General features: G+C 42.4%; 1 protein-coding gene across 1 annotated transcript in view; it reads left to right on the top strand.

Annotated features, from left to right (window-relative positions):
- ABCA13 (ATP binding cassette subfamily A member 13) overlaps positions 1-25,780 on the top strand; it is a 374,331-nt gene that overhangs the window by 311,928 nt on the left and 36,623 nt on the right. The window contains exons 56-58 of the mRNA XM_059886027.1: positions 17,214-17,364; positions 23,423-23,557; positions 25,498-25,601. Of these exons, the coding sequence (XP_059742010.1) occupies positions 17,214-17,364; positions 23,423-23,557; positions 25,498-25,601 (390 nt within the window). The remainder of the gene's footprint in view (positions 1-17,213; positions 17,365-23,422; positions 23,558-25,497; positions 25,602-25,780) is intronic.

The raw sequence follows: 25,780 nt of genomic DNA, 5'->3' as shown, positions 1-25,780 counted from the left end.
TCCGAGATGTAGGCAAGGTTCAGTGGTAACCAAACCAGGAGAGAAGAGTTGAGGAGAAAAGAAAGAGGCCCAAATAGTTCTGGGACCATAGTGCCATACATTTTGAACAGGGGCATTGAAAGAAGATTGAGAAGTGTGAGTCAAGATTTCCTGAAGATTGGAGTGTTAACCAGCAGTAGAGTTGCAAACTAAAAACCAAAAAAAAAAAAAAAAAAAGAGAGAGAGAAAAAAAAAAAAAAAAAACCACTGAGGGCAGAAGATCAGGGCTTTACTGTTGTTTCTTCTTTTTTTAAATTTTATATTCAGTCTTATGTTCCCTGCAATATATGCTCTTTTCTAAAAGGGACAAATGCATCATATTTATGTTATTTTTCCTTTTTATTCCTAGACAAAACTGTAAAAGGTAAATATGCTTCCTGAGACAGACAGAGATGAAGTTGTGCTTTTGATGTAAATTGTTGCCTTTGAATATGGTAGATGATTATCCAAATTATTTAGCATGAATAGTAAACATTTGGTATTATCTGTCCTAACACTGATGTATTATAATTTCCATGGGAAAGGATGATGCTTTTTAGCCTCAAGATCACAAAAGAGTATATTTTAAAGGCTGTGGGCTTTGTATGGATACTATTTAATACTTTGGTCTAAAATATCAGTTTCCTTTTTGCATTCTTTTTATCAGGTAAATAATTTTTGTGATGTTGCTTCAGCATTTGTCACCCTCCTTTTAGCTGTTTTGGAATATGCAGTGCATACATGTGGTAGAAATACTCAAAGACTGTAGATTATGGGGTAACTGGGTTCCCCAGTGGGCCGGTACCCCTCTGGAGGGTTCATGCTTCAGTCTGTGCTCCTGCTTGCCTAGACAGTGTGGAGGGAGAGGGAATGAATGGGAGTTAGTCATCAGCATCTATTTCTCAGTTTCTGAAATGGTAATTGGTCTACATTTTGGCTGCCAGCCTAGGGTCAGAGGGGGCTATTTCTATTTCCTGGAAAATAATTTCATCCAAATGTAAGTTTATTTGCTTTGATATGGGCAAAATAATGTCTTCTTATTGTTTTACTTTCCTCTATATTTGTAATGTCATTGTTTTTATTTCACATTTTAAGCTTTGAGATTTTTATCTTTTTTTTTTCCTTAGTGGAATGGATCTTTTGGTTACTTTTTTCATAAAATCAGCTATTAATTGTTCTAGTTTTTGTTTCCAATTATTTAATTTCTGATTTTTATTTATTCTTTCCTTCAATGTCCTTTTAAATTTTCTCTAGCTTTTTTAGTATGCTGCTTAATTCATTAAATCCAATTAGTTCTTCTCTGTTATTGAAAATTTTAAATCCATGAACTTTCCTCTGATCATTGTTTTTGACAGTATTCCACGTATGATTTCATTTTGTTATTTTCCATATATTTTGCACAGTCATTTGATTTTTCATTTTGGAAAGAGCTTTCATTTTGACATTTCAAAGTTCTGCAATGTTTTGTTTCTCCGCTGGTTTATTTCATTCACTAGGAGATTTTCACAGGCCCTATTTCTTCTTGGTCTGTTTTTGTTTCTGTTGAATGCTCCTTTTTTATTTTCTGAATGCCTCACATTTCTTCTGACAATTTTGAGGGTTTTCAGACTGTGTTCAACTTCTCTGGTTTCTTCTACAAATATAATTGTATATAATACATAATTTTATACTTTATAGAGACTATTATCTCCTCAGCATCAGTAAATTCAGTTCAGTCGCTCATTCGTGTCCGACTCTTTGCGACCCCATGAATCGCAGCACGCCAGGCCTCCCTGTCCATCACCAACTCCCGGAGTTCACTCAAACTCACGTCCATCGAGTCAGTGATGCCATCCAGCCATCTCATCCTCTGTCATCCCCTTCTCCTCCTGCCCCCAGTCCCTCCCAGCATCAGAGTCTTTCCAAGGAGTCAACTCTTCGCATGAGATGGCCAAAGGACTGGACTTTCAGCTTTAGCATCATTCCTTCCAAAGAAATCCCAGGGCTGATCTCCTCCAGAATGGACGGGTTGGATCTCCTTGCAGTCCAAGGGACTCTCAAGAGTCTTCTCCAACACCACAGTTCAAAAGCATCAACTCTTCTGCGCTCACCTTTCTTCACAGTCCAACTCTCACATCCATACATGACCACAGGAAAAACCATAGCCTTGACTAGACGGACCTTTGTTGGCAAAGTAATGTCTCTGCTTTTGAATATGCTATCTAGGTTGGTCATAACTTTTCTTCCAAGGAGTAAGCTTATTTTAATTTCATGGCTGCAGTCACCATCTGCAGTGATTTGGGAGCCCCAAAAAATAAAGTCTGACACTGTTTCCACTGACTCCCCATCTATTTCCCATGAAGTGATGGGACCAGATGCCATGATCTTAGTTTTCTGAATGTTGAGCTTTAAGCCAACTTTTTTACTCCACTTTCACTTTCTTCAAGAGGCTTTTTAGTTCCTCTTCACTTTCTGCCATAAGGGTGGTGTCATCTGCATATCTGAGGTTATTGATATTTCTCCCGACAATCTTGATTCCAGCTTGTACTTCTTCCAGCCCAGCATTTCTCATGATGTACTCTGCATATAAGTTAAGTAAGCAGGATGACAATATACAGCCTTGATGTACTCCTTTTCCTATTTATGCTCCTCAGCATAAACAATAGCAAAGTCCATATGTTCCCAATTTCAGACATCACCCCCTCTTTTCCTTTTTTTAATGAATTTTCTCCTTTCACTTTTTACCCCTAGCATTGTTTTGTGGGAGGTGATACGGCATCACTGATGTAGGAGTGAGAACTGGACAAAAGCAGAGACTTTGGTGTCACTTGGTTGTCAGACCTTTACCGGTGTCTCCACGTGAAGCAGTGTAACTCATATATTAGCTTTTTCTCTGACCTCTAAACTTGTAAAATAATGACATCGAGTTTTCCAGACTGTTTTTTTTTAATTGAAGAAAATATGTTAGAATTTCTGTGACTCCAAAAACTTTAAAGAATGCCATAAAATTGAGGCATTATCATCTTATGTCTGCTGTGTATCAACAGCTTATTAGCACTAAAAATGAAATTATTTTGCTAATAGTATTATTTGTAGCTTGTGATTTTCTATGAGACTCAGTAGATTTTGACACATGACATAGTAAAGTAACTTACATGTCTAATGTAAGCATTACAAGTCTCACATTGAGAAAATAAAAACCATAGCAACTTTGCCGGTCCCTGCTTAAATATTCCAACTATTAAGTAGGTAGAGAATATAAACATTCCCAGTTTGTCAATTTTTTATGAATGTCCTGGTGTTTTAGTATTTCTTTATATGAAGATTCATTATAAAATTTTATTTTTTCTTAATACATACATATATGATTGAAGTACAGTTAACATGCAGTGCTTCAGGGGCACAGCAAGGTGATTCAGTTATAGATATACACAAATATTATTTTTCAGATTATTTTCCATTAAACATTATTTATTACAAGATACTGGCCATAGTTCCCTGTGCTATACAGTAAATCTTTGTTGCTTGTTTCATATCTGTTCTTTTTATTTAGAAATCTAGCATTCCATTCACACCGAGTCAAACCAGTGGAATCAAAATGTCAAATTTTTTAGCCTTGTATAATTTTAAACAGAGCTACCCACTATTAGAATAATTTAAACTATTTAAAGAACAAAAAAAACACTCTTCCTGACAATATGTATTATAGTCAGAAATAGATGCTGTATTTCTACTCATAGTGCATTTAATATAATTTGAATCCACATAGGTACAAATATATGCAAGACATATTACAATTATCCTGTGAGCCAGTGACCCTCAGGCTTACTGTCCTGATCCTGTGAGCTCCGGTGACTTATTCTGCCTTTAACCCTGATGTGAGGAGGGGTGTGTGTGGTGACGCGGTGCTGCAGACAGGGCGGCGCTGCTGATGCCCGTGGTTTCCCACGTGGACCAGCATGTCTCATTTCACGTCTGGCGTCAAGTGAGAAAGCGCTGAACGGACAGACCAGTGACGGTGCAGCAGGAGACTGGCAGAATCCCAGCATTTGTTCTTCAGGAACAAGTCTTCAGTGTATCCACCTCATCTTTCCTGGAGTAAATGAGTAGATTGAAGACTTGTGCACCAGCAATGTGTCTAAGGCAATGAGCCACTTTGCTGCCAGAAGTTTGTAGTGTTGCCTTGGGCAGGAAGGCAAAAATCTCAGCCATAGAAAAATATGATTGGGTATCATTTTACTGTTTTGAAAGGACATTACTTAATCAGGTTGCTGGCTTCTCCCTTTGTCAGTTGCAAAGAGATAATAAAAATAAATACAAGTCATAGCTTCTGCTGCTGCTAAGTCACTTCAGTCGTGTCCGACTCTGCAACCCCATAGACAGCAGCCCACCAGCCTCCCCCGTCCCTGGGATTCTCCAGGCAAGAACACTGGAGTGGGTTGACATTTCCTTCTCCAATGCATGAAAGTGAAAAGTGAAAGTGAAGTCACTCAGTCATGTCCGACTCCTAGCGACCCCATGGACTGCAGCCTACCAGGCTCCTCTGTCCATGGGATTCTCCAGGCACTCCCTAAAAGAGTGACCGTGTTCTCTGAATGTTGCAGGTGTGCTTGTGTTTAAGTACTGATCTGAAGGACCTGAGAGAAGTCAGGTCCTCTGAGTAGTAGACAGTAGAATATGTGTGCTGTGTGTGGTATGTCTGTGTGTTTCTGTGTGTGTGTGTCTGTGTGTGTGTGTGTGTGTTTATGTGTGAACCAGGGGAATGAACTTATTCTGTCTTCAGAGAAGGAGCTAAAACATGTTATTGATTCCTATTTAAGAAACAGAGCAACATGTCAGCATCATGTCACTGTAAAGCCACATCAAGTCATCATGGGGGTTCACCTCCTGGAAATCCAGTCGCTGAGTTTGTTCTTGGGCTCAGGGGTTTCTCCTGACACAGGGCTCATGTCCAGGAGTCAGTGAGACTGACTCACAGTCCAGTTGCTCAGGAATCATGTTTGAATACAGCCCTGCACTCACCTGACAACAGAATGGGGGTGAATTAGTGGGTAACCTTGCAGTGAGATGTGGACGGTGTCAGCAAAACATCAAGCATTTTGAGGGCAAACAGGTTTAAAATACTGACAGGAAAGCAAATCAAACCAGGGCCACCAAACAGTTCTTTCTTGGCTCTTTTTGACCTATTTTGGCAGCTTACAAACTGCTGATGATACAAAGAAAATTAATGGCCTGAAGTGAAAAGCGAAACCCTGGTAAAACCTTTCCCAACATTAAACCATTGGTTTGGTAAAGACCTCTCAGAATGCTCCAGACATTTTATTTAATTTTCATAATTTCATGCCCTGTTATTAAATAAAGAGAAAAGTAGCCTAGTCAGCATGCATCATGGTAAAAGCCACTCGAAGTTCATTCTTATGTCAGACCTTCAACTGAAAAATGTCTTGCCTTTCTGATCGGCACTAGAGCATAAAGCATACAGTGTTATGACCTTTCTTATTAGTTTGAGATAACTGAAATGCAAGTATGTGGAAACTGAAAAATAGATGTGAGCATTTTCCAGTAGCACATGACAGTGATTTTGATTTGGAAAATGTTTGGCTAGCATCACTCACAGATGAGTTGGGAGATTAATATCCGCAGGTTCATCTTCTTTTAGGTCAGTTAGAATGAACTCTGGTTTGGTCCTGTACTCTGGCCTTACTCCATAGCTTCATTGTCATATGATGCCCTTTTGTACATACAGGGGTATTGTATTTTTTTCTCGTGTGTGTGTGTGTGTGTGTTTTAATTAACTTTTATTGGAGTGTAGTTGCTTTACAGTGTCATGTTAGCTTCTACTGCACAGCAAGGTGAGTCAGCCATACGTACACGTATCTCCTCTTTGTTGGACTTCCTTTCCATTCAGGTCACCGCAGAGCACTGAGCAGAGACCCTTGAGCTACACAGTAGGTTCTCGCTGGTTATCCATTTTATGCATAGTATCAGTAGTGGGTATATGTCAATCCCATCTCCCAGTTCATCCAATTCACCCTTCCCCCTGACATTCATATGTTTGCTTTCCCATTCGTATCACTGTTTCTGCTTTGCATGTGAGATCTAGATGTTGAATATAGAGAAATGGTATGTGCATGTATACTGAGTTGCTTCAGTCATGTCCAGTTCTTTATGACGCAGTGGACAGTAGCCCATCAGGCTCCTCTGTCCATGGGATTCTCCAGGCAAGAATACTGGAGTGGGTTGCCATGCCCTCCTCCAGGGGATCTTTCTGACCCAGGGATCAAACCCGCATCTCTTATGTCTCCTGCATTGGCAGGTGGGTTCTTTACCAGTAGCACTACCTGGGAAGGCCGAAAAAATGGTATAGATGATTTTATTTGTATGTATGTTTTCACAAGGCTGTGCCCACTCCGTCTCTGGTTTATAACTTGATGTCATTGAAAGTGAGTCATGTTCAAGCTGAACTTGAGGTGTCAGGTTGATCTCTTTGAGGCCTTATTTCCCCCGAAATTTTGATAAAAAATATTTTCTAGTTACGAAGCAGCAGGTATTTAAGCTAATGAGATAGAGCTAAGGAAACCTTGACCTGCTTTGACTTCATGTGTCTTTAATGCTGTCTGAGCAACTAGCTCCGCTGCGGTTCAGGAGCCCCACAGAGATGAATGCCAGTTCATAATAAGAACTGTAGAACTGACAACTGTCCCGTGCCAGATGTGAGCAGGGAGGCGATTCCTTCTCACTCAAAGCAAATGCAAACATTTTAATCGCATAGCAGGCAGAAGACGCCCTGCTCTAAAAGGAGAGGGTAAAAGCACTTTATCTCACTCCATTGTGAAATCTTGTCCTTAGTTAAAAGCTATCAGTCCTGTGTGACTAGAACTTAGGCTGCAGTCACTGGGCTAAGTAACGAGTAAGTCTGAAAAGAAAAAGGACCAGACTCTTTCCATGGCTGGACCCCTGCCTCCCCAGCCCACCATCACTCACTTACTCTGAATTGTTCACCTCTTTCCAAGTTCAGAGATACCAACACTGGCACTAGTGGTAAAGAACCCACCTGCCAATGCAGTAGATGTAAGAGACGTGAATTCAGTCCCTGGGTCAGGAAGATCCCCTGGAGAAGGGCATGGCAACTTATTCCAGTATTCTTGCCGGGAGAATCCAACGGACTAGAAACTTGGTAGGTTACAGTCCATAAGGTCTCAAAGAGTCAGACACGACAGAGTGACTAACACTTCCACTTTCCCAAATTCAAAGATACCAACTGGAGGGTTACAGGCAGGGTGTGGGCAGAAAGTCCTAAGCCCACTGAATATTGAAAAGGTTAATTGAAAAAGCTATTCCATCTCTTTAAATGGTCAGAATGTTTAAATTCATACAAGCTTTATATTGTTAAATTGTCAAAGACTTGAGATGGGGAAAGTTGTTTCAGGAAACCATGAAAACTTACTTCTGCAGAACTTAGGGTAAGATTTCTGGATTGGGAAGATCTGCTTGAGAAGGGATAGGCTACAGATATGCAGATGACACCACCCTTATGGCAGAAAGCGAAGAAGAACTAAAGAGTCTCTTGATGAAAGTGAAAGAGGAGAGTGAAAAAGTTGGCTTAAAATTCAACATTCAGAAAACTAGGGTCATGGCATCTGGTCCCATCACTTCATGGCAAATAGATGGGGAAATAGTGGAAACAGTGAAAGACTATTTTTTTGGGCTTCAAAATCACTGCAGATGGTGACTCCAGCCATGATCCTTGGAAGAAAAGCTAGACAGCATATTAAAAAGCAGAGACATTACTTTACTGACAAAGGTCCATCTAGTCAAAGCTCTGGTTTTTCTAGTAGTCATGTATGGATGTGAGAGTTGAACTATAAAGAGAGCTGAATACTGAAGAATTGATGCTTTTAAACTGTGGTGTTGGAGAAGACTCTTGAGAGTCCCTTGGACTGCAAGGAGATCAAACCAATCCATCCTAAAGGAAATCAGTACTGAATATTCATTAGAAGGACTGATGCTGAAGCCGAAGCTCCAATACTTTGGCCACCTGATGTGAAGAATTGACTCATTAGAAAAGACCCTGATGCTGGGAAAGATTGAAGGCAGGAAGAGAAAGGGAAGACAGAGGATGAGATGGTTGGATGGCATCACTGACTCAATGGACCTGAGTTTGGGTAAACTCCAGGAGTTGGTGATGGACAGGGAGGCCTGGCGTGCTGCAGTCCATGGGGTCACAAAGAGTTGGACATTACTGAATGACTGAATTGAACTGAACTGAACCCACTTCAGTATTCTTGGGCTTCCCTTGTGGCTCAGCTGGTAAAGAATCAGCCTGCCATGTAGGAGACCTGGGTTCAATCCCTGGGTTGGAAAGATCCTTTGGAGAAGGGAAAGGATACCCACTCCAGTATTCTGGCCTGGAGAACTCCATGGTCTACATAGAACATGGGGTTGCAAAGAGTCGGACACAACTGAGTGACTTTCACTTCACTTCACTTCTTAAACAGTAAAAATTGTGTTGTGTGCTGTACTTAGTCACTCAGTCATGTCCAACTCTTTGCAACCCCACCGGCTGTAGCCTACTAGGTTCCTCTGTCCATGGGGATTCTCCAGGCAAGAATACTAGAATGGCTTGCCATGCCCTACTCCAGGGTATCTTCCCAACCCAGGCATTGAACCCAGTTCTCTGGCATTGCAGGTGGATTCTTTACTATCTGAGCCACCAGGGAGTCTTATAAATTAACATGTACGACAGTTTTTTAAATGAAAACTTTGCATTGAGATATTTAATACCTAGAACGTCTCAGTGTATAAGGTGTGGTGGGTTTTCATCATGTTAGCCCACCCAGATAAGCACATAAGCAAGAAATTAACCTTTGCCAGGACCCAGAAACCACCATCACAAACTCAGTCAAGAGCCCTTATCCAAACTAAAGCAGTGTTCTGACTTTTATCACCTAGATTATAGTTCTCCTGTTTTAAAACTTTATAGACATGAAGTGATACAGCATATGCTTTGGTGAGGGGCTCCTTTCCAGCAGTGTTGTGTTTGTGAGATGCATCGTGTTGTTACGTGTTGCAGTAGTTCACTTGGTTAATATTAACAGAGACGTGTTGTGAGCATTTATTGTTGTTGAGTTGCTCAGTCACGTCAGACTCGTTGTGACCCCCGTAGGCTGCAGCATGCCAGGCTTCCCTGTCCCTCACTATCTCCCAGAATTTGCTCAAACTCATGTCCATTGAGTCAATGATGTCATCCAGCCATCTCATCCTGTCACTGCCTTCCTCTCCTGCCCTCTGTCTTTCCCAGCATCAGGGTCTTTTCCAATGAGTCAGCTCTTGGCACCATTGCATTTGTTGGGGAACATATAAGGCATCCCAGTTGTATACATATTAAGGAACATGGCTGTTTGCAGGGAGCATGTGCGTTTTCAGCCTTTGTGGCTACTGACAAACTGTTTTGCTCTATGATTCATATACCATAAAATTCATACCTTTAAGTGTAGAAATTTGGTGGTTTTTAGTAATTCACAAAGTTATGCAACTATTTCTACTAATTCTGTATCATTTTCATCACTTTTTTTTTCACCATGCTGCTTGGCATACAGGATCTTATTTCCCTCACTAGGAATCGAACCTGTGCCTCCTGCAGTAGAAGGGTGGAGTCCTAACCACTGGACTGCCAGGGAAATGCCCATTTTCAAGTGGCCATTCCCTGTTGTCCCTCCTCCCTGTGGCAGCTATCAGTCTGCTCTCTGTCTCTGTGAATTTGCCTATTACAGACATCTGTAAGAATGGAATCACACAGCATATAGCCTTTTATGTTTGGCTTCTCTCACCTAGCGTGTTTCCAAGGTTCGTTTGTGTTGCAGCCTGTGTCGGTCCTTCACTCCTGTTTATGACAACAGTACTTAATGGTATGAGTCTTTCAAATTTTGTTTATCCACACATCAGTTGAAGGACATTTGGTTCTCTGCTTGTTTTGTTATTATGAGTAAGCTTCTATGAACATTAATGTACATATTTTATCAGACATATGTATTCAGGTCTATTGAGTGTATAACCAGAAGTGGAATACTGGGTTGTATAGCTAGGTATCTAAGCGTAGCATTTGAGAAACTGCCAAACTGTTTTCCAAAGCAGCTACACCATTCCTGGTAGTCATATACGAGGGTTCCGATTTCTCTACCTCCTCACCAACATGTACCATGTTTCTTGTTTTTTATTATGGCCATCCCATGGGGTGTGAACTGTATGTTATTATGGCTTTGATTTGTGTTTATCTAATGACTAATGATGCTGACAACTTTTTCTATGTTTATTGGTTATTTGGAGAAGGAAATGGCAACCCACCCCAGTGTTCTTGCCTGGAGAATCCCAGGGATGGGGGAGCCTGGTAGGCCACCGTCTGTGGGGTCGCACAAAGTCGGACACGACTGAAGCGACTTAGCAGCAGCAGCAGCAGCAGTACATCTTCTTTGAAGAAATATACATTCAGATCCTTTGAACATTTTTCAAATTGGGTCACTTTTTAAAAATTATTGAGTAGTATGAGTTGTTTACATTCTAGAGTCAGCCCATTATTAGATATATGATTTACAAAAACTTTCTCCATTTGCATGGGTTATCTTTTATATTCTTGATAGTGTTTTGAAACACAAAAAATTAAATTTCAGTTTTATGCAATTTATCTTTTTTGTATTTTTTCAGATTCATTGTGGTATAATTGATAAAATTTTAATATGTTTAAAGTGCATATGGTGATGACTTGATATATAATATATAATGTGGAAAGATTTCTCTCATCTACTTAAAGAATTCATATATTACACACTGATTTTGAATCCTGAAGTTTTACTGAATTTGGTGATTCATTCTAACAGTTTTTTTTTTTTTTTTCAGTAGCATCTGGATAGATGCTGTCTTTTCTATTGTTGCTTATCCTTTTTGTGTCATATCTAGGAATTATTGCTTTCTCCAAGATCAGGAAGATTCAGGCATATGTTTCCTTCTAAGAGCGTCATAATTTTGGTTCCTATGTTTAAGTTTTCTTTTTAATCAATTGTGAGTTGATTTTTACATATGGGGTGAGGTATGGATCTAATTTTTTGCTGTACAATATTTACAGTATTCCCTTATAAATTTTTTTATTTCTGTAAGTTTAATACTAATGCCTCTTGTTTAGTTTAATACTAATGTCTCCTCTTTGATTTTTATTTCAATAATTTGAATCTTCTCTCCTTTTTCTTTGGTCAGTCTAGCCTGTGGATCCTCTTGTGTTTTTTCAAAGAACCAACATTTTGTTTTGTTGATTTTCCCCATAATTTTTCATATTCATTTTTTGTTGTGATTTTATATTTTTCCCTTCAGATTGCTTTAGATTTAGCTTGCTGTAATTTTTTCTAATTTCTTACTGGGAATGTTAGGTTATTGTTTTGAAACTGACTTTCTTTCATATATATATTGCAACTGTTTCTTTCCCTGTATGTACTCCTTTAGATGAATCTCATAAATTTTTATATATTTTATATTTATTCTAGTCATCTCAAAATATTTTCTAGTTTTCCTTCTTTGGCATATCATTTTCTTGGGAGCATGTCATTTAAATTTTACATATTTGTGGTCCTCTCAAATTTCCTTCTTTTTCTATTTCTAATTTCATTCTATTGTAGTCAGAAAGCGTATATTGATTTTTTTAATAAGCTCACAAATATTTTATCTGGAAAATGTTTTAAGAGCATCAGAAAGGAATGTCCATCTGCTGTTGTGGGTGAGGAATTCTATAAAAGTCTCTTGGTCCAGTTGGTTATAGTGTTGTTCAGGTTCTCTGTTTCCTTCTTGATTTGTCTGTCTGATTTTTCTATCCATTATCAGATGTGATATTCTGAAGATTCCAACTTTTATTGTTAAATTGTTTCTTCTTTACTTCTGTCAGTTTTTCCTCATGTATTTGGGGGCTCTGTTCTAAGGTAAAAACATGTTAATATTTGTTACATTTTCCCAAGGAATTGAGGCTTTTATTATTATGTGCTTTTCTGTGTGTCTATCAAGTTTTATACTACAATTTATTTTGTCTGATACTAGTATAGCCACTCCAAAATGCTTTTGGATACCGTTTGCATAGTATATCTTTAAAAAATTTGTTGTAAAACACACACAGCATAATCTTCACCATCGTGACAATTTTTAGGAGTACAGTTCAGTATTAAGCTATGAAAAGTTGTGGAAGAAACTTAAATGCATATTACTAAGTAAAACAAGCCCATCTGGAAGGACTATATATCTGTGTAATTTCAACTCTATTGTGATCTGTAATAAGAGTCAGAGCTATGGAGACAATGAAAGATCAGTGGTTTCCAGGGAAGATGGAGAGAGGGGTGGAGAGGCTGAGCACAGACTTTAGGGCAGTGAAGCTGACCTGTGTGCTTCTTTGGGTGCCTGACATCATGACTCTGACAAAGCCCACAGCATGTTCAACTCAAAATGCAAGCCCCAGGGTGGATTGTGGACATTTGTTAATAGGAGTATCAGTCAGTTTTAACAAATGTGCCATAGCAATGAAGATGATGATTGGAGGGGGGTGATTCTAGGTGACCTCCTTCATCTTCCTGTACTTTCTATTCCACTTTCCCATAAACCTAAACCACTCTAAAAATTAAACCGATTAGTTAAAAAGGTAATAACCTCCTCTCTTCCTTTTTTATATTGTCAATTTATCTTTGTACAAAAGTGTTAAAGAATGAAAACAATGGTAGACTTGTATGGGCCACATAAAGGTGTTAGAACTGGTTCTGTAGCCAGTTCAAGGCAGCAGTGCCTTGCAGGGTTTAGTTTTCACATATACAAAATGGAAAGTGGTGATTAAAAAAGAAGATGAGGGGCTGGAGGGACAGGGAAATGAGGCATGACTCATACATGCATGTTGATCTAAAACAGATAGAATAAATAGACTGCTGGTTATTTTTCCAGCATGGGTGGGTTTGGGGGATCATCAAAGAAATTATGATTTGGGGTCTGCAACCATGGCAATGCATTGGCAATTCCCCCTGTAAAATGCAGAAAAGAAAGCTTTTATAGAATGGAAGGGAGGGTGGGTGGAGCAGTAACAAGGAGCCTGCAGCTGACTTTCCATTGGCTGAGTCCAGGCCAGAAGAGAGGTCCCTCTGCCTGTGGGCCCTGCCGCTGTCACAGGGCTTGAGAGCTCCCTGCTGGTCTCCTATGTATGTTAGCCACCTAGTCATGTCTGAGTCCATGACCCCATGGACTGTAGCCCACCAGGCTCCTCTGTCTATGGAATTCTCCAGGCAAGAATATTGGAGTAAGTAGCCATTCCCTTCTCCAGGGGATCTTTCCAATGCAGGGATCGAACCCGGGTCTCCCACATTGCAGACAGATTTTTTACCATCTGAGCCACCTCAACTAACTTTGTTTGACTGAAGTTTCTGTTTCTTTATTTTAAATATATCAATAATTATGAGGTTACCTTTGAGGATATTGGAAATGTTCTAGAACTAGATGTTAATAGTAATGATGAGTGTATAGAATGCTTTTAATATTCCACTAAATTTTATACTTAAAATGTAAAATGGCTAAAATGGTAAATTTTGTATAATGTCTTTTACCACCATGAAAAATAAAAAAGAAGATAGAAAAAAAGTTATTGAGTGAAGTTTTTCCAGAGGCAGTGGTTCAAAACAAAACCTGATGTTACATATTGAAATAAAAAATTCTAATATGCCAGTAAATTTGCTGAAAAAGATACACACCACTGTATGTCTTGTGAAATCTCTTAAATACACTGATAAAGAAAATTCCTAAGAGTGATCGAACAGATGAACATATTTTCTAAAGAGTAGCAAAAATCAGGCTGAAATAAATTTTTGCTATTTGAAATTTAGGGAAAAATTTTACACAAAACCAAATTTTCTTGCATTGTTTACTTGTTACCAGGTACTTGTACCACTTAAATACAGATTAAAACATTCAGTCAGTTCAATTCAGTCACTCAGTCATGTCCAACTCTTTGTGACCCCATGGACTGCAGCACACCAGGCCTCCCTGTCCATCACCAACTCCCAGAGTTTACTCAAACTCATGTCCATTGAGTCGGTGATGCCATCCAACCATCTCATCCTCTGTCGTCCCCTTCTTCTCTCGCCTTCAATCTTTCCCAGCATCAGAGTCTTTTCAAATGAGTCAGTTCTTCGCATCAGGTGGCCAAAGTATTGGAGTTTAAGCTTCAACATCAGTCCTTCCAATGAATATTCAGGTCTGATTTCCTTTAGGATGGACTGGTTGGATCTCCTTGCAGTCTAAGGGACTCTCAAGAGTCTTCTCCAGCACCACAGTTCAAAAGCATCAATTTTTCGACACTCAGCTTTCTTTATGGTCCAACTCTCACATCCATACATGACTACTGAAAAACCATAGCCTTGACTAGACGGACCTTTGTTTTGCAAAGTAATGTTTCTGCTTTTTAATATGCTGTCTGCTCCTGCTAAGTCACTTCAGTCGTGTCTGACTCTGTGCGACCCCATAGACGGCCTCCTACCAGGCTCCTCTGTCCCTGGGATTCTCCAGGCAAGAACACTGGAGTGGGTTACCATTTCCTTCTCCTGTCTAGGTTGGTCATAACTTTTCTTCCAAGGAGTAAGTGTCTTTTATTTCATGGCTGCAGTCACCATCTGCAGTGATTTTGGAGCTCCCCAAAATAAGGTCAGCCACTGTTTCCACTGTTTCCCCATCTATTTGCCATGAAGTGATGGGACCAGATGCCATGATCTTAGTTTTCTGAATGTTGAGCTTTAAACCACCTTTTTCACTCTCCTTTCACTTTCATCAAGAAGCTCTTTAGTTCTTCTTCGCCCTTCCATAAGGGTGGTATCATCTGCGTATCTGAGGTTATTGATATTTCTCCCAGCAGTCTTGAATCCAGCTTGTGCTTCCTCCAGCCCAGCATTTCTCATGATGTACTCTGCATAGAAGTTAAATACGCAGGGTGACAATATACAGCCTTGACATACTCCTTTTCCTATTTGGAACCAGTCTGTTGTTTCATGTCCAGTTCTAACTATTGCTTCCTGACCTGCATACAGGTTTCTCAAGAGGCAGGTCAGGTGCTCTGGTATTCCCATCCCTTTCAGAATTTTCCACAGTTCATTGTGATCCACACAGTCAAAGGTTTTGGCATAGTCAATAAAGCAGAAATAGCTGTTTTTTTGGAACTCTCTTGCTTTTTTGATGATCCAGCAGATGTTGGCAGTTTGATCTCTGGTTCCTCTGCCTTTTCTAAAACCAGCTTGAACATCTGGAAGTTCATGGTTCATGTATTATTGAAGCCTGACATGGAGAATTTTGAACATTACTTTACTAGCATGTGAGATGAGTACAATTGTATGGTAGTTTTAACATTCTTTGGCATTGCCTTTATTTGGGATTGGAATGAAAACTGACCTTTTCCAGTCCTGTGGCCACTGCTGAGTTGTCCAAATTTGCTGGCATATTGAGTGCAGCACTTTCACAGCATCATCTTTCAGGATTTGGAATAGCTCAGCTGGAATTCCATTACCTCCACTAGCTTTGTTCGTAGTGATGCTTTCTAAGGCCCACTTGACTTCGCATTCCAGGATGTCTGGCTCTAGGTCAGTGATCACACCATCATGATTATCTGGGTCATGAAGATCTTTTTTGTACAGTTCTTCTGTGTGTTCTTGCCACCTCTTCTTAATATCTTCTGCTTCTGTTAGGTCCATACCATTTCTGTTCTTTATTGAGCCCATCTTTGCATGAAATGTTCCCTTGGTATGTCTAACTTTCTTGATGAGATCTCTAGTCTTTCCCATTCTGTTGTTTTCCTCTATTTCTTTGCACTGATCACTGAAGAAGGCTTTCTTATCTCTCCTTTCTGTTCTTTGGAACTCTGTATTCAAATGGGTATATCTTTCCTTTTCTCCTTTGCTTTTCACTTCTCTTCTTTTCACAGCTATTTTTAAGGCCTCCTCAGACATCCATTTTGCTTTTTTAGTCATTGAATGACTAGATTCACTTTTTTTTAAATGAAAGATGATCATAACAGCTTCTGTAGTAGTCATGATTTCTCAGCAAGTTTTTCTTTACATAATGTTCCATTTTGAAACTGTAAATTTTCCTTTCTGAAGTGTTCTCAGGAAAATTTATAGACTTTATGATTCTATCTATGTAAAAATGCATAGAAAGACATCAGTGTTTCATGTTAAATGTGATCACATTTGAGTAGTTTAAAAAGGTCCATGATGAATATCTATTAATAATAAAATTAGGATAAAACAGGAGCTCTTTTCCTTTGAGTAAGTACAGTTTTGTATAATCCTCAGCAAGTACTCGTGGAGCATTGCTACACTTAAAGGATTAGCAGGAGCATATCAATGGTAGATATTACCTGAGGGCTGAGACCATGAATTTTTCCTTTTAGCCTCTATTTTTCTGTATGTTCAGTCAGATATATATTATTGCTATTGTAAAAGTGATTTTAAAAAAATGTGGTACTGAGTGATAGCCTCACCATGGATTTATTAGATGTTCATATAAATTGTTTTGGTTGGGGGAATAATAGCTGTGATGGCCATTTATGGAGCAGCAGGCACTGTTGCCAAACCCCTAGGGAATTTGACTTTGGAGGCCAGTGGGATTTGATCACAGAAGTTCCACTGGGGAAACAGACTCTTGGAGGGCACAAACCAAACCTTATGTGCAGCCAGATGATGCTGGGAAGCTCTATGCCTTATGCCTGTTCTTTGACATCCAGAGCATTCGTGGCATTAGAGCTAGGTCTGTCCTACCCACACATGGACTGCTACTAGTTCACTGAACCCATTTATACTAAGTTAACTAATTGAATTAGACAAACTGCAACAGGGCTTCCCAGGTGGTGCTCGTGGTAAAGAGCCTGCCTGTCAAGTCAGAAGATCTAAGGATATGGGTTTGATCCCTGGGTCAGGAAGATCCCGTGGAGGAGGGCTTGGCAACCCACTGCAGTATTCTTGCCTGGAGAATCCCATGGACAAAGGAGCCTGGAGGGCTGCAACCCATAGGGTCACAAAGACTTGGACACGACTGAGGTGACTTAGCACGCGCTTAGTATACAGCACAAACTGCCACAAGCTTGTGACCGGTGAGCCGGTTTTAAGAAATGGGTGATGTTTGTCCAGGAAGTTGGATCTTCTGTATGCTGCTTCTTCTCTTGGCAGAGAGGATGTGAATCTGTCTCTTGCTGGTGCAGCCGGCATCCGCATTGGCTACTGTCCGCAGCAGGATGCCCTGGACGAGCTCCTGACGGGCTGGGAGCACCTGCACTACTACTGCTGCCTCCATGGGATTCCAAAGCAGTCTATCCCCAAGGTAAGAGCCTCCTGGGGTTTCCTGAAAGAGGGACCAGCAGAGGAGTGTGTGGCAACACCCGGGTCCCAGGCCAGCTCTCTCAGCCTGTGATGAGGATCCGCAGTGTCAGATTAAGTGTCCCTGAAATATATTTCCAATATTGTCACACTGAAGTTAACACAGATATGAAGTTAACACAGATATTCATGATGTATATTTAGAATAGGTCCCTGCCCAGAGAAGAAGCCGTGGGTAGGAGTAAAAGCCCACAGCCATCTGCAGTCTTGTTTTCTATAGGACCCCCTCCCCCACCAAGCATCTTTTACATTTAGTGGGCTGTTAATTTATACTGAAGAGCAAATAGCATAGACTTGGATCCCAGGGCCTGTGGAGAAGGACTTAGCTCATGTGTGGATTTGGTGGGTGGATGGAAAGGATGACTTCCTGTTGAGGGGGCTGCCAGCCGCATGCCTGGGCACCTTTCTGGAGGGTTCTGCATCTCCTTTCTGGGGGGTCCAGGGGGCAGATGTGTGGCAGGAGCCACAGAGTCCCCCTTCCCTTCGGGGCTGAGGGAGTGGGTGCCACTGAGAGAACCAGAAGCAGCCGCCCTTCTGTCGCTTCCAGCTGTGGCCAGCGAGGCGGAGCTGACAGTCTTAACTGACAGCTCAGGCCAGGGGGCCTCAGACTGGCAGTGGTTTTACCTCTTCTGCACCTCACTGTGGAGGGTGTGAGGTGCTGCTTGCCTGTCTAGATTCTGAAGTTGGAGCAGAAATAAGGGGCGTGTGGGATGCATTTTCAATGAGCTTCTGCAGGAGATGGAGCAATCATGGGGTTCCCAGGAGACAAACCCACAGCCATCTCCTTCACCAGCCCATGAAAATTCATTCTCTGTGCTGCCACGCCGTGCCGCAGCCTTCCCTTCTTATTTATGCTCTGTGACTTGAAGTGAAACCAGAATGAGATTTTTCCATGTCCCTAGAGGGGTGCTAGTCCACTCACCCACCTCCCATCTCAATAAAGCAAAGACACGTGTCTGCCCAAAGGACCCTGCTCACCACAGTTTAAGCAGCTCTTGACATCCAGGGCTAGTTGCTGGCTCAGCCTTTAATGGGTGTTCATCTCCGCCAGCTCCCATGGCTGGTTTCTGATTAAAGAGGTGGATGCTTGGCGAGCGCTCAAAGCTAGCTTCCCTGTTGTCCCGGGGAGGCGGGGGAAGCATGCCCTTTGAAAGCATTCTTGTTAAGACAGTGAAGCTTGCTGTCTTCCAGAGCAATCGCTTCTGATCCTCAGCTGTCTTGCGAGCTCGCTGTGCTGAGCGCCTCCACAGAGAAAAGTTATCTTAATAGTCGCCAATTAGGAACTGGCTTCATTTCTTTCATAAAATGGCAAGTGATTTTTGCAGATAGAATAGCTGCTTACTCAGAGGTTTCTAAGATGTCAGCACATGTGTTCCGAGAGGAATTAGCTCCCCTGATGACAAATTCCCCTCTCCTGTAAATTTTAGAAATATGTGAAATATAGAAGAGGCTTGTCTATTCCAATGCACTCATCACTACATGACCAGAAGGGATTTTGATAAAAGAGCAGAAAATAGTTCTCTTATTGTGGGCAAGGCACTGTTCTGTTTTACAACCACCATGGGAGCTGTGCAGGGTATATTCCTCATTTCAGAAATGGTGGGATGAGATGGTGAGATAGCATCACTGACTCATTGGACATAAATTTGAGCAAACTCTGGGAAACAGAGGACAGAGGAGCCTCCTGTGCTGCAGTCCATGGGGTCTCAAAGAGTCAGTCAGACACGGCTTAGTGACTGAACACAGGATAGGAAGCCGCCCAAACCAGTGGCTGGAATGTGGGTGGTTTGTTTTGAGGGCAGACGGACTGGCTCCGAAGTGTGGGTTCTCAGCACATTTGGGTGGCTGGCTGATCAGACGGAGTTTCCAGTGCCCCGAATGGCTCAGTCTGCTTTTCCGCACCTGGTGAGTGGCTGAAGGAGGGAAACCTCATGAGGTTATGGCAAGGCTCCTCTGACGGGGAGCTGTGCTGGGTTTCAGGACTCCCAGATCTGGTAGGAGGCTCTCCTGGTGTCTGCGCTGTACTGGGCCCTCTTCTCCTCACTGTCCTCACTGTCACACGATGCCCACCCTTATGTCTTCTGTGATTCTGGAGGCAGAGCCCCTCTGGTTCTGGGGAAGGTCCGCCCCCAAGCATCCCCCCACCTGGTGCTGCCACTGTGCTCCAGGGTCCTTGCTCACGTCCAGCTTGGGGTCTCCAATGTGTGGTTGTATCACCCATTTCTGTGACCTTCCAAAAGTTCAATTTGGTAAGAAAAGGATGCTGTCTTCATTCAGCTTGAATTTAGGCTCAGCAGATTGATGTAATCATTTAAATTTTTTCCCCCATTGTCCACACTGCATAGTTTTGGACTGTATCCATGTCTGAGCCTGAATTCAGTTAATCCAATTTTTAAAAACTTAGGTAAAGTTATAACAAAATGATTATAACATGGTCTGGATTGCTAGAGACACGTGTAAGAAAATTTCAGAGTTAGAGTCATATTCAAAACACCAAACCACACTGCCAATGGGATGGGGCTGGGATTTCTGTATTTTAATTTTCCCTGGAATAGATGAGGTAGGCCCTTAGCCATCTCTTCTTTGTTAATACTGGCAAACACCAATCAGGGAAAAACCCTACTGCATCTTTCTACTTATCTTCTTCACAGATATCACTTGTCTCCCAAAATTTTCTTCTATTCCCAGTTTTGTTAGAAGGAGCTAGATGTTATAAAACAAGAGGGACAGGGGCCAGAAGGAAATAGAGAGAGGATCAGAAGTAAGGCATTCTGCCTTAAGCCCTTCACTCCCCTTTTCTAGTTAACACTTCATTTTGATCTTTTAATCTCATGAAACATTTCAATGTGGTTATTGACACGTACGTAAGCTAGTGGAAAAAATTTGGGCTTTGGAGTCAAATGGATGGATGTATGAATCTCTGGGCAATTTATTTTGATTCAAATAATATTTATAGAAGTTCCATTATGTGTTAAAGATGATTAGAGATTGAGGCAATAAAGTGAATAATCCCAAATTCTTGCCTTAAGTGCAGTACAATTTCTAGAATTTATGCCAAGAAAATGCCTAGCAACGGAAAGAGATCCCATTAACTATTGGCATTTTGGTGTTCAGATGGCATTTTGCAACCACAGTGACTAAGGCGTTACTTTTGCCATTATTTTGACAAGAGTACTGAGTGCAGGAAAGACTGCAACAGAACACTTCTTATTAGACCATTTTCAGTTATTTTTCTGAAAACATGACATTCTGAAAGTGGATCAAACTAATATGTCCGTTCCTGTATATTCTGGATTCTTTGCTATGGTTAACCAGTCCAGAATTTGAAGGTTGCAACGCTTAACCTTTTGTGAAATTGGAAAAGCATGACACATGTTTCCTGATTTCATAAAAACTCTCAGTATTAGTTTGGTAGGCTTATTCAGAAGTTCTCTTATCCAGCAGTGCATTTTCTACAGCAACTGGCTGTACTTTTGTGATTGTCTTATTTCATTTTTCTGCTTATAAGCTTTCATTTAGGTCTTGCTAGGCTTTAAATGAACTTCCCTGTTGGCTCAGATGATAAAGAATCTGCCTGTAATGCAGGAGACCCATATTCGATCCCTGGGTTGGAAAGAGCCCCTGGAGAAGGGAATGTCTACCCATTCCAGTATTCTTGCCCGGAAAATTCCATGGACAGAGGAGTCTATGAATAAGGAGAATGGGCATGAAATAAAATTTATTTCTGATACATATGTATATTTCCAGTCTCTTTGGTACGATTTTTATGGATCTAAAAATAACCTAAAAATATCACTTTCCCACCAGCTGCCCCACAGCTGGTGGCACCACCTTCCAGGAGGAGTAAGCTTCCAGCAGACTCTGCTTTCCCAGTTTCCTCCTTTTCATGTGAACAGAGCCTCTTCCTCCAAGAAGCCTCTTTGGCTGTCTTCTTTCATTTTCTATGTGAATGTCTGCTTATGGACTGGTCTTATTCTCTGGAAGACCCTCTCTGATTCCAGCCATCATATCTCTGTCTCCCTCTCACAGGACTGCCTTTCACACTTCTGTCTGTTGTGAATCATTTGTTTTGTTTGAACAACTTTTTACTTACTTCATTCATTTACTTTATATTAGGGGCTTCCTAGGTGGTGCTAGTGGTAAAGAACCCACTTGCCAATGCAAGAGATGTAAGAGATGGGAGTTCAATCCATGGGTCAGGAAGATTCCCCTGGATGAGTGCATGGCAACCCACTCCATATTCTTGCCTGGAGAAACCCATGGACAGAAGCGCCTGGTGGGCTACAGTCCATGGGGTTGCAAAGAGCTGGAAATAGCTGAAGCGACTTAGCACACAGGCACTTTGTGTTAATTGGAATTATTATACTTAATGGAGCTATGGAAAGGGATAGTACCTCTAAACCCATCTGGGAAAACGATGGCATTTCCAAGATGAACAAACTACTGGCTGAGATGTTATTCTTTGCCAGATCTAGGGGATTTAAGACCACCCTCCGGAATCTCTGGGGCCTTGACATCTTCACCTCCTCGAATTAACTGTTTCACAACTAGACCAGTCACGGAGACTCTTAATTCTTTCTGGGTCATTTTGAGGCTGTACAAATAAAGTGAAATAGCAGTTGATCTTGAAAACTGAAAATGTTACTTGTTTTGTCCTGTTGGACTCTTTGCGACCCCATGGACTGTAGACCACCGGGCTCCTCTGTCCGTGGGATTTTCTAGGAAAGAATACTGGAGTAGGTAGCCATTCCCTTCTCCAGGGGATCTTCCTGACCCAGATCTCCTGCATTGCAGGTGGATTTTTTTGCTGAGTTATTGAGGAAGCCCCAGTTTATGTTAAGGAGTTTTTATTGGGTGGCCTAAATATTATCCTAGTCTTAGAAGTTCTTAATATTTCATCATTGCAATTACCACTGTTATTATTACTATCCCAACTTTTATGCATTTATCAAAAAAAAGTATGTATGAGTTTAAAACTGTGCTCTATTGGGTTATTTAGAACACACACTTATTAGCTCACCCCCAGAGTCCTATAGAGGTTTTCCCACTTCTCTGATGTTTGAATTGAGGTACGATTTTGACCAGTTCAGTTACATGATGATATTGAAAGAAACAAATCTATGTTAATACTTCTAGGATCACAAGAGTTAAATAAAATTTAACTCTTGTAAAATGTTTACAACATTTTAAAATCATGCATAGTTGAAAGCACACATTTCTTCATCTTGGCCCCCAGAGGAGCCAGTGCAGCCAGGAATTAGACAGAAAGAGTGTGAAGCAGCTAAGGTGGTGGGGGGAAGCTGTTTTCTGCTGGGAGGGAAGGAAAGGATCTGGGGCTTTCAGGAGATATAAAAGTGTGACAGGCTGCAAGGTGGAGGGGGAAGAGGAGTGGTGACCGTGCCTGAAATACCGGGGGCTGGGATGCCCCTGGGGCTGGAGGTGCTCTGGTGATAGGCAGTCAGCATCCTCTGGACCTGATCAGAGGGTGCTCAGTGGTTGCAGATAAATAGGACACCCACTCTTCTTCTTTCTAAACTGAACCAGGAGTGCAGTCTCTGGGGAAGAGTCTTCCTTTCTTGGCATACTGAAGTCTCCAGCTTGCTCCTCTGTCCCCTGAAGCTTCCTCTCCTCAGGTTTTGCCCCCCTCAGCTCCATCTTTGTCCTTGCTTGGCTCACCTGTGTTTGCTCACCTCAGCATGGAAGTGTGTCTGACCCACGCTGGACCCCACGTTGATGGCCCTAGCTGCTCCCTGAGTCTAAGACCTGAGCTCAGGGTTCTGGCCATCAATTCCGTAACTCATAGGCTCAAAAAACCCAGCTTTGTCCAGGGGGGCTCCTACCTGTTCATTCCCAGCATCCCTGTGTCATGGGGGGTTGTTCAGGAGCAGGGCTGAGTGTGGGTGTGGGCAGGGCAGGAGGCAGCAGGGCTCCAGGCCCAGAAACAGGTGTCGGGGGGGCCCTTGGTGAATGGGGTGCCCTTACAGAGAGCTCCTCTCTTCCAGGTGGCTGGAGACCTCGTGAGACGCCTCCACCTAGAAGCCCACGTGGACAAACCTGTGGCCACCTACAGTGGGGGCACCAAGAGGAAGCTGTCCACAGCCCTGGCCCTGCTGGGGAAACCTGACCTTCTCTTACTGGTGAGTAGTGGATGGAGCAGTGACATGCCAGTGTCTCCAAATAAAATGCTTTGATCTATCAGAGGTCCTCTGGGGAGGATGTTCAAAATTTGCAATGTCACTTTCTGAACTAATAAATGTTTTGCCCTGAATCAACATTTTCCAAACAGAATCTATAATACCATTGGAATTTTACTGAGACAAAGCAGACTCTTTGGAGTCCTTTTTATTTATCCAATTGAAGATTCCATAAAATCTTAACACTAAAGACAATATTTTTAAAAGAATACCAGAGCCCACTTGTAATCTGAAATCCAAAGCACGCCTGTCCTCTGGCCTGTTGCTTTAAGTCTTCTCCTGCAGATACGATGGTCAGAGCTATAGGGACTCTGTGGTGAATCTGAGGGTGGGGGTCTTGGGGAAGGAAGAACCTGCGGGGGAGGGGAGGGCGTCCAGCAGGAGAGCAGAGCACAGACAGTGGACCTGAGACAGGGCCACCTATAATCCACATGGGCACTGAAATTAATCCAGTTTGGCGGATAGAAGCATGAGTTAGAGGTGGACCAGGTGTCAATAAACAGAGCCAATTGTTTTGCATTTCAAAAATAGCTAAGAGTAGTATCATTTAAATAATAAAAAGAAGTCATTATTTGTGGGCCATAGACTGGATTCTAACCATTAAAGGACCTCCCAGGGTTTTGCACTGAAAGGACATCTGAGGAACATGGAACAGTATGGGAGACAAAAGACAGCCTTTCTTTGCCTGTTATTGTTTGTTCAGTGGAGGCAGCGTTTCAGTGGGGGGACTTAAGGGAGATTCAGAAGACCTGCGTTGAAGAAAGGGCCCCATCGTGGAGTGTCTTCTGGAATCTGAGCTGGATTCTCCTCTTACTTGCACTAAGCTTGCTTTTTCCCAAGGTCTGGAATCAAAGACGACTGTGTAATCCATCTTCTGAAACCGGGTAACCAAAGCTTACGCTTGCGTGATTTTGCAGTTTGCAGAAGGCCTTTTCCTTACAAGAGGAGAGTCTGGCTTGCCTTAAAGCGTTCCCGGCGGGGCTGTTCCCTGCCTTCAGCAGGATCCTCCACTCAGCCTTGCCCTGCATATCCTGCATTGGCTGGGACTTTGGTCCTCGATCCCACTCTCAGCGCGCTAGGTCTCCCGTGCTTGGGCGGTGACCTGGGTGGGGACTCACAAGTCCTGTGCATGTTTCCTCCTCATCTGAAGTGGTCCTTGACAACAGTGTGTGTCTTTCGGAGTCCTTGAAGTCACCCTTGAAATCCTCCACGTGAAGTGTTAGTGACAGGGGTGACTGTGAGTGTGTGCATCTGGTGGAGGAGGTACGCTGAAGGACGCTCAGCATCCTCCCCAGAGACAGGACAAGTGTCCTGCTGCCGACACTTGTGTGGAAATGTGGAGTGATGCCTCCGACTCTCTCAGGGAACAGTGGCCAATCACGCCTTCCACTTAGTTGGTTTGTAACTATTCACCGTGTCATGTGATTTTGGGGCAGTGGATGACCTCAGCTCTTAAGAAAAATATGTTCGGTACTCCCTGACCGCAAGAGCACAGAAATGCATCAGGCAGCTTACACATAGCTCTCTCTAAAGGGGCTCAGAGAAGAAGTGCTTGGGTGTTTGTTGAAGGAGGAAGCTTCCGGTTTAAAAGAGATTTCACTGTCCTTGATGTTGTGAAACCAATGAAGCCTGTTTCTGCTCTTGTATATCTTCTAGGGTAGATGCTTCTGGTGTTATAAAGAGGTTGGGGTGCATCAGGGAAGGTCTGCCTCCCCAGGATTCCAAGGGGAGCCCAGCAGACTTGAGGGGTGTTGGTGCCTGCTGAGCATAGTGCATGGGCTGGAGCCGGGGCTGGATTTCCCCCAGCCTGCACCCTTGCTCCGGGGAGTGTATTCCCGAGTGCCTTCTCCCCCTCCCCTCACCCTCTGTTCTCTCTCCTTCAGGACGAGCCCAGCTCAGGCATGGACCCCTGCTCCAAGCGGCACCTGTGGGAGGCACTGAGGAAGGAGGCTGAGGAGGGCTGTGCTGTGGTCCTGAGCTCCCACAGGTGAGCCCAGTGGCTCCCCAACCGAGTGCAGTGCCCCACACAGCACTGCCACACAGATGCCACGTGTCACCCCCTGACGGAGGTCGGGACACTGACCAGGCCGTTCCCCCGGTGCGTGGCCCCGCTGGGACTCTGCAGCCAGTGGGCCCTCACTGACCACACTCTGTCTGTCAGTCATG

The sequence above is a fragment of the Bos taurus genome, chromosome 4 (assembly GCF_002263795.3).
Source record: "Bos taurus isolate L1 Dominette 01449 registration number 42190680 breed Hereford chromosome 4, ARS-UCD2.0, whole genome shotgun sequence".
NCBI classification, from domain to species: domain Eukaryota; kingdom Metazoa; phylum Chordata; class Mammalia; order Artiodactyla; family Bovidae; genus Bos; species Bos taurus.
This window is presented reverse-complemented; position numbering and strand designations above follow the sequence as displayed.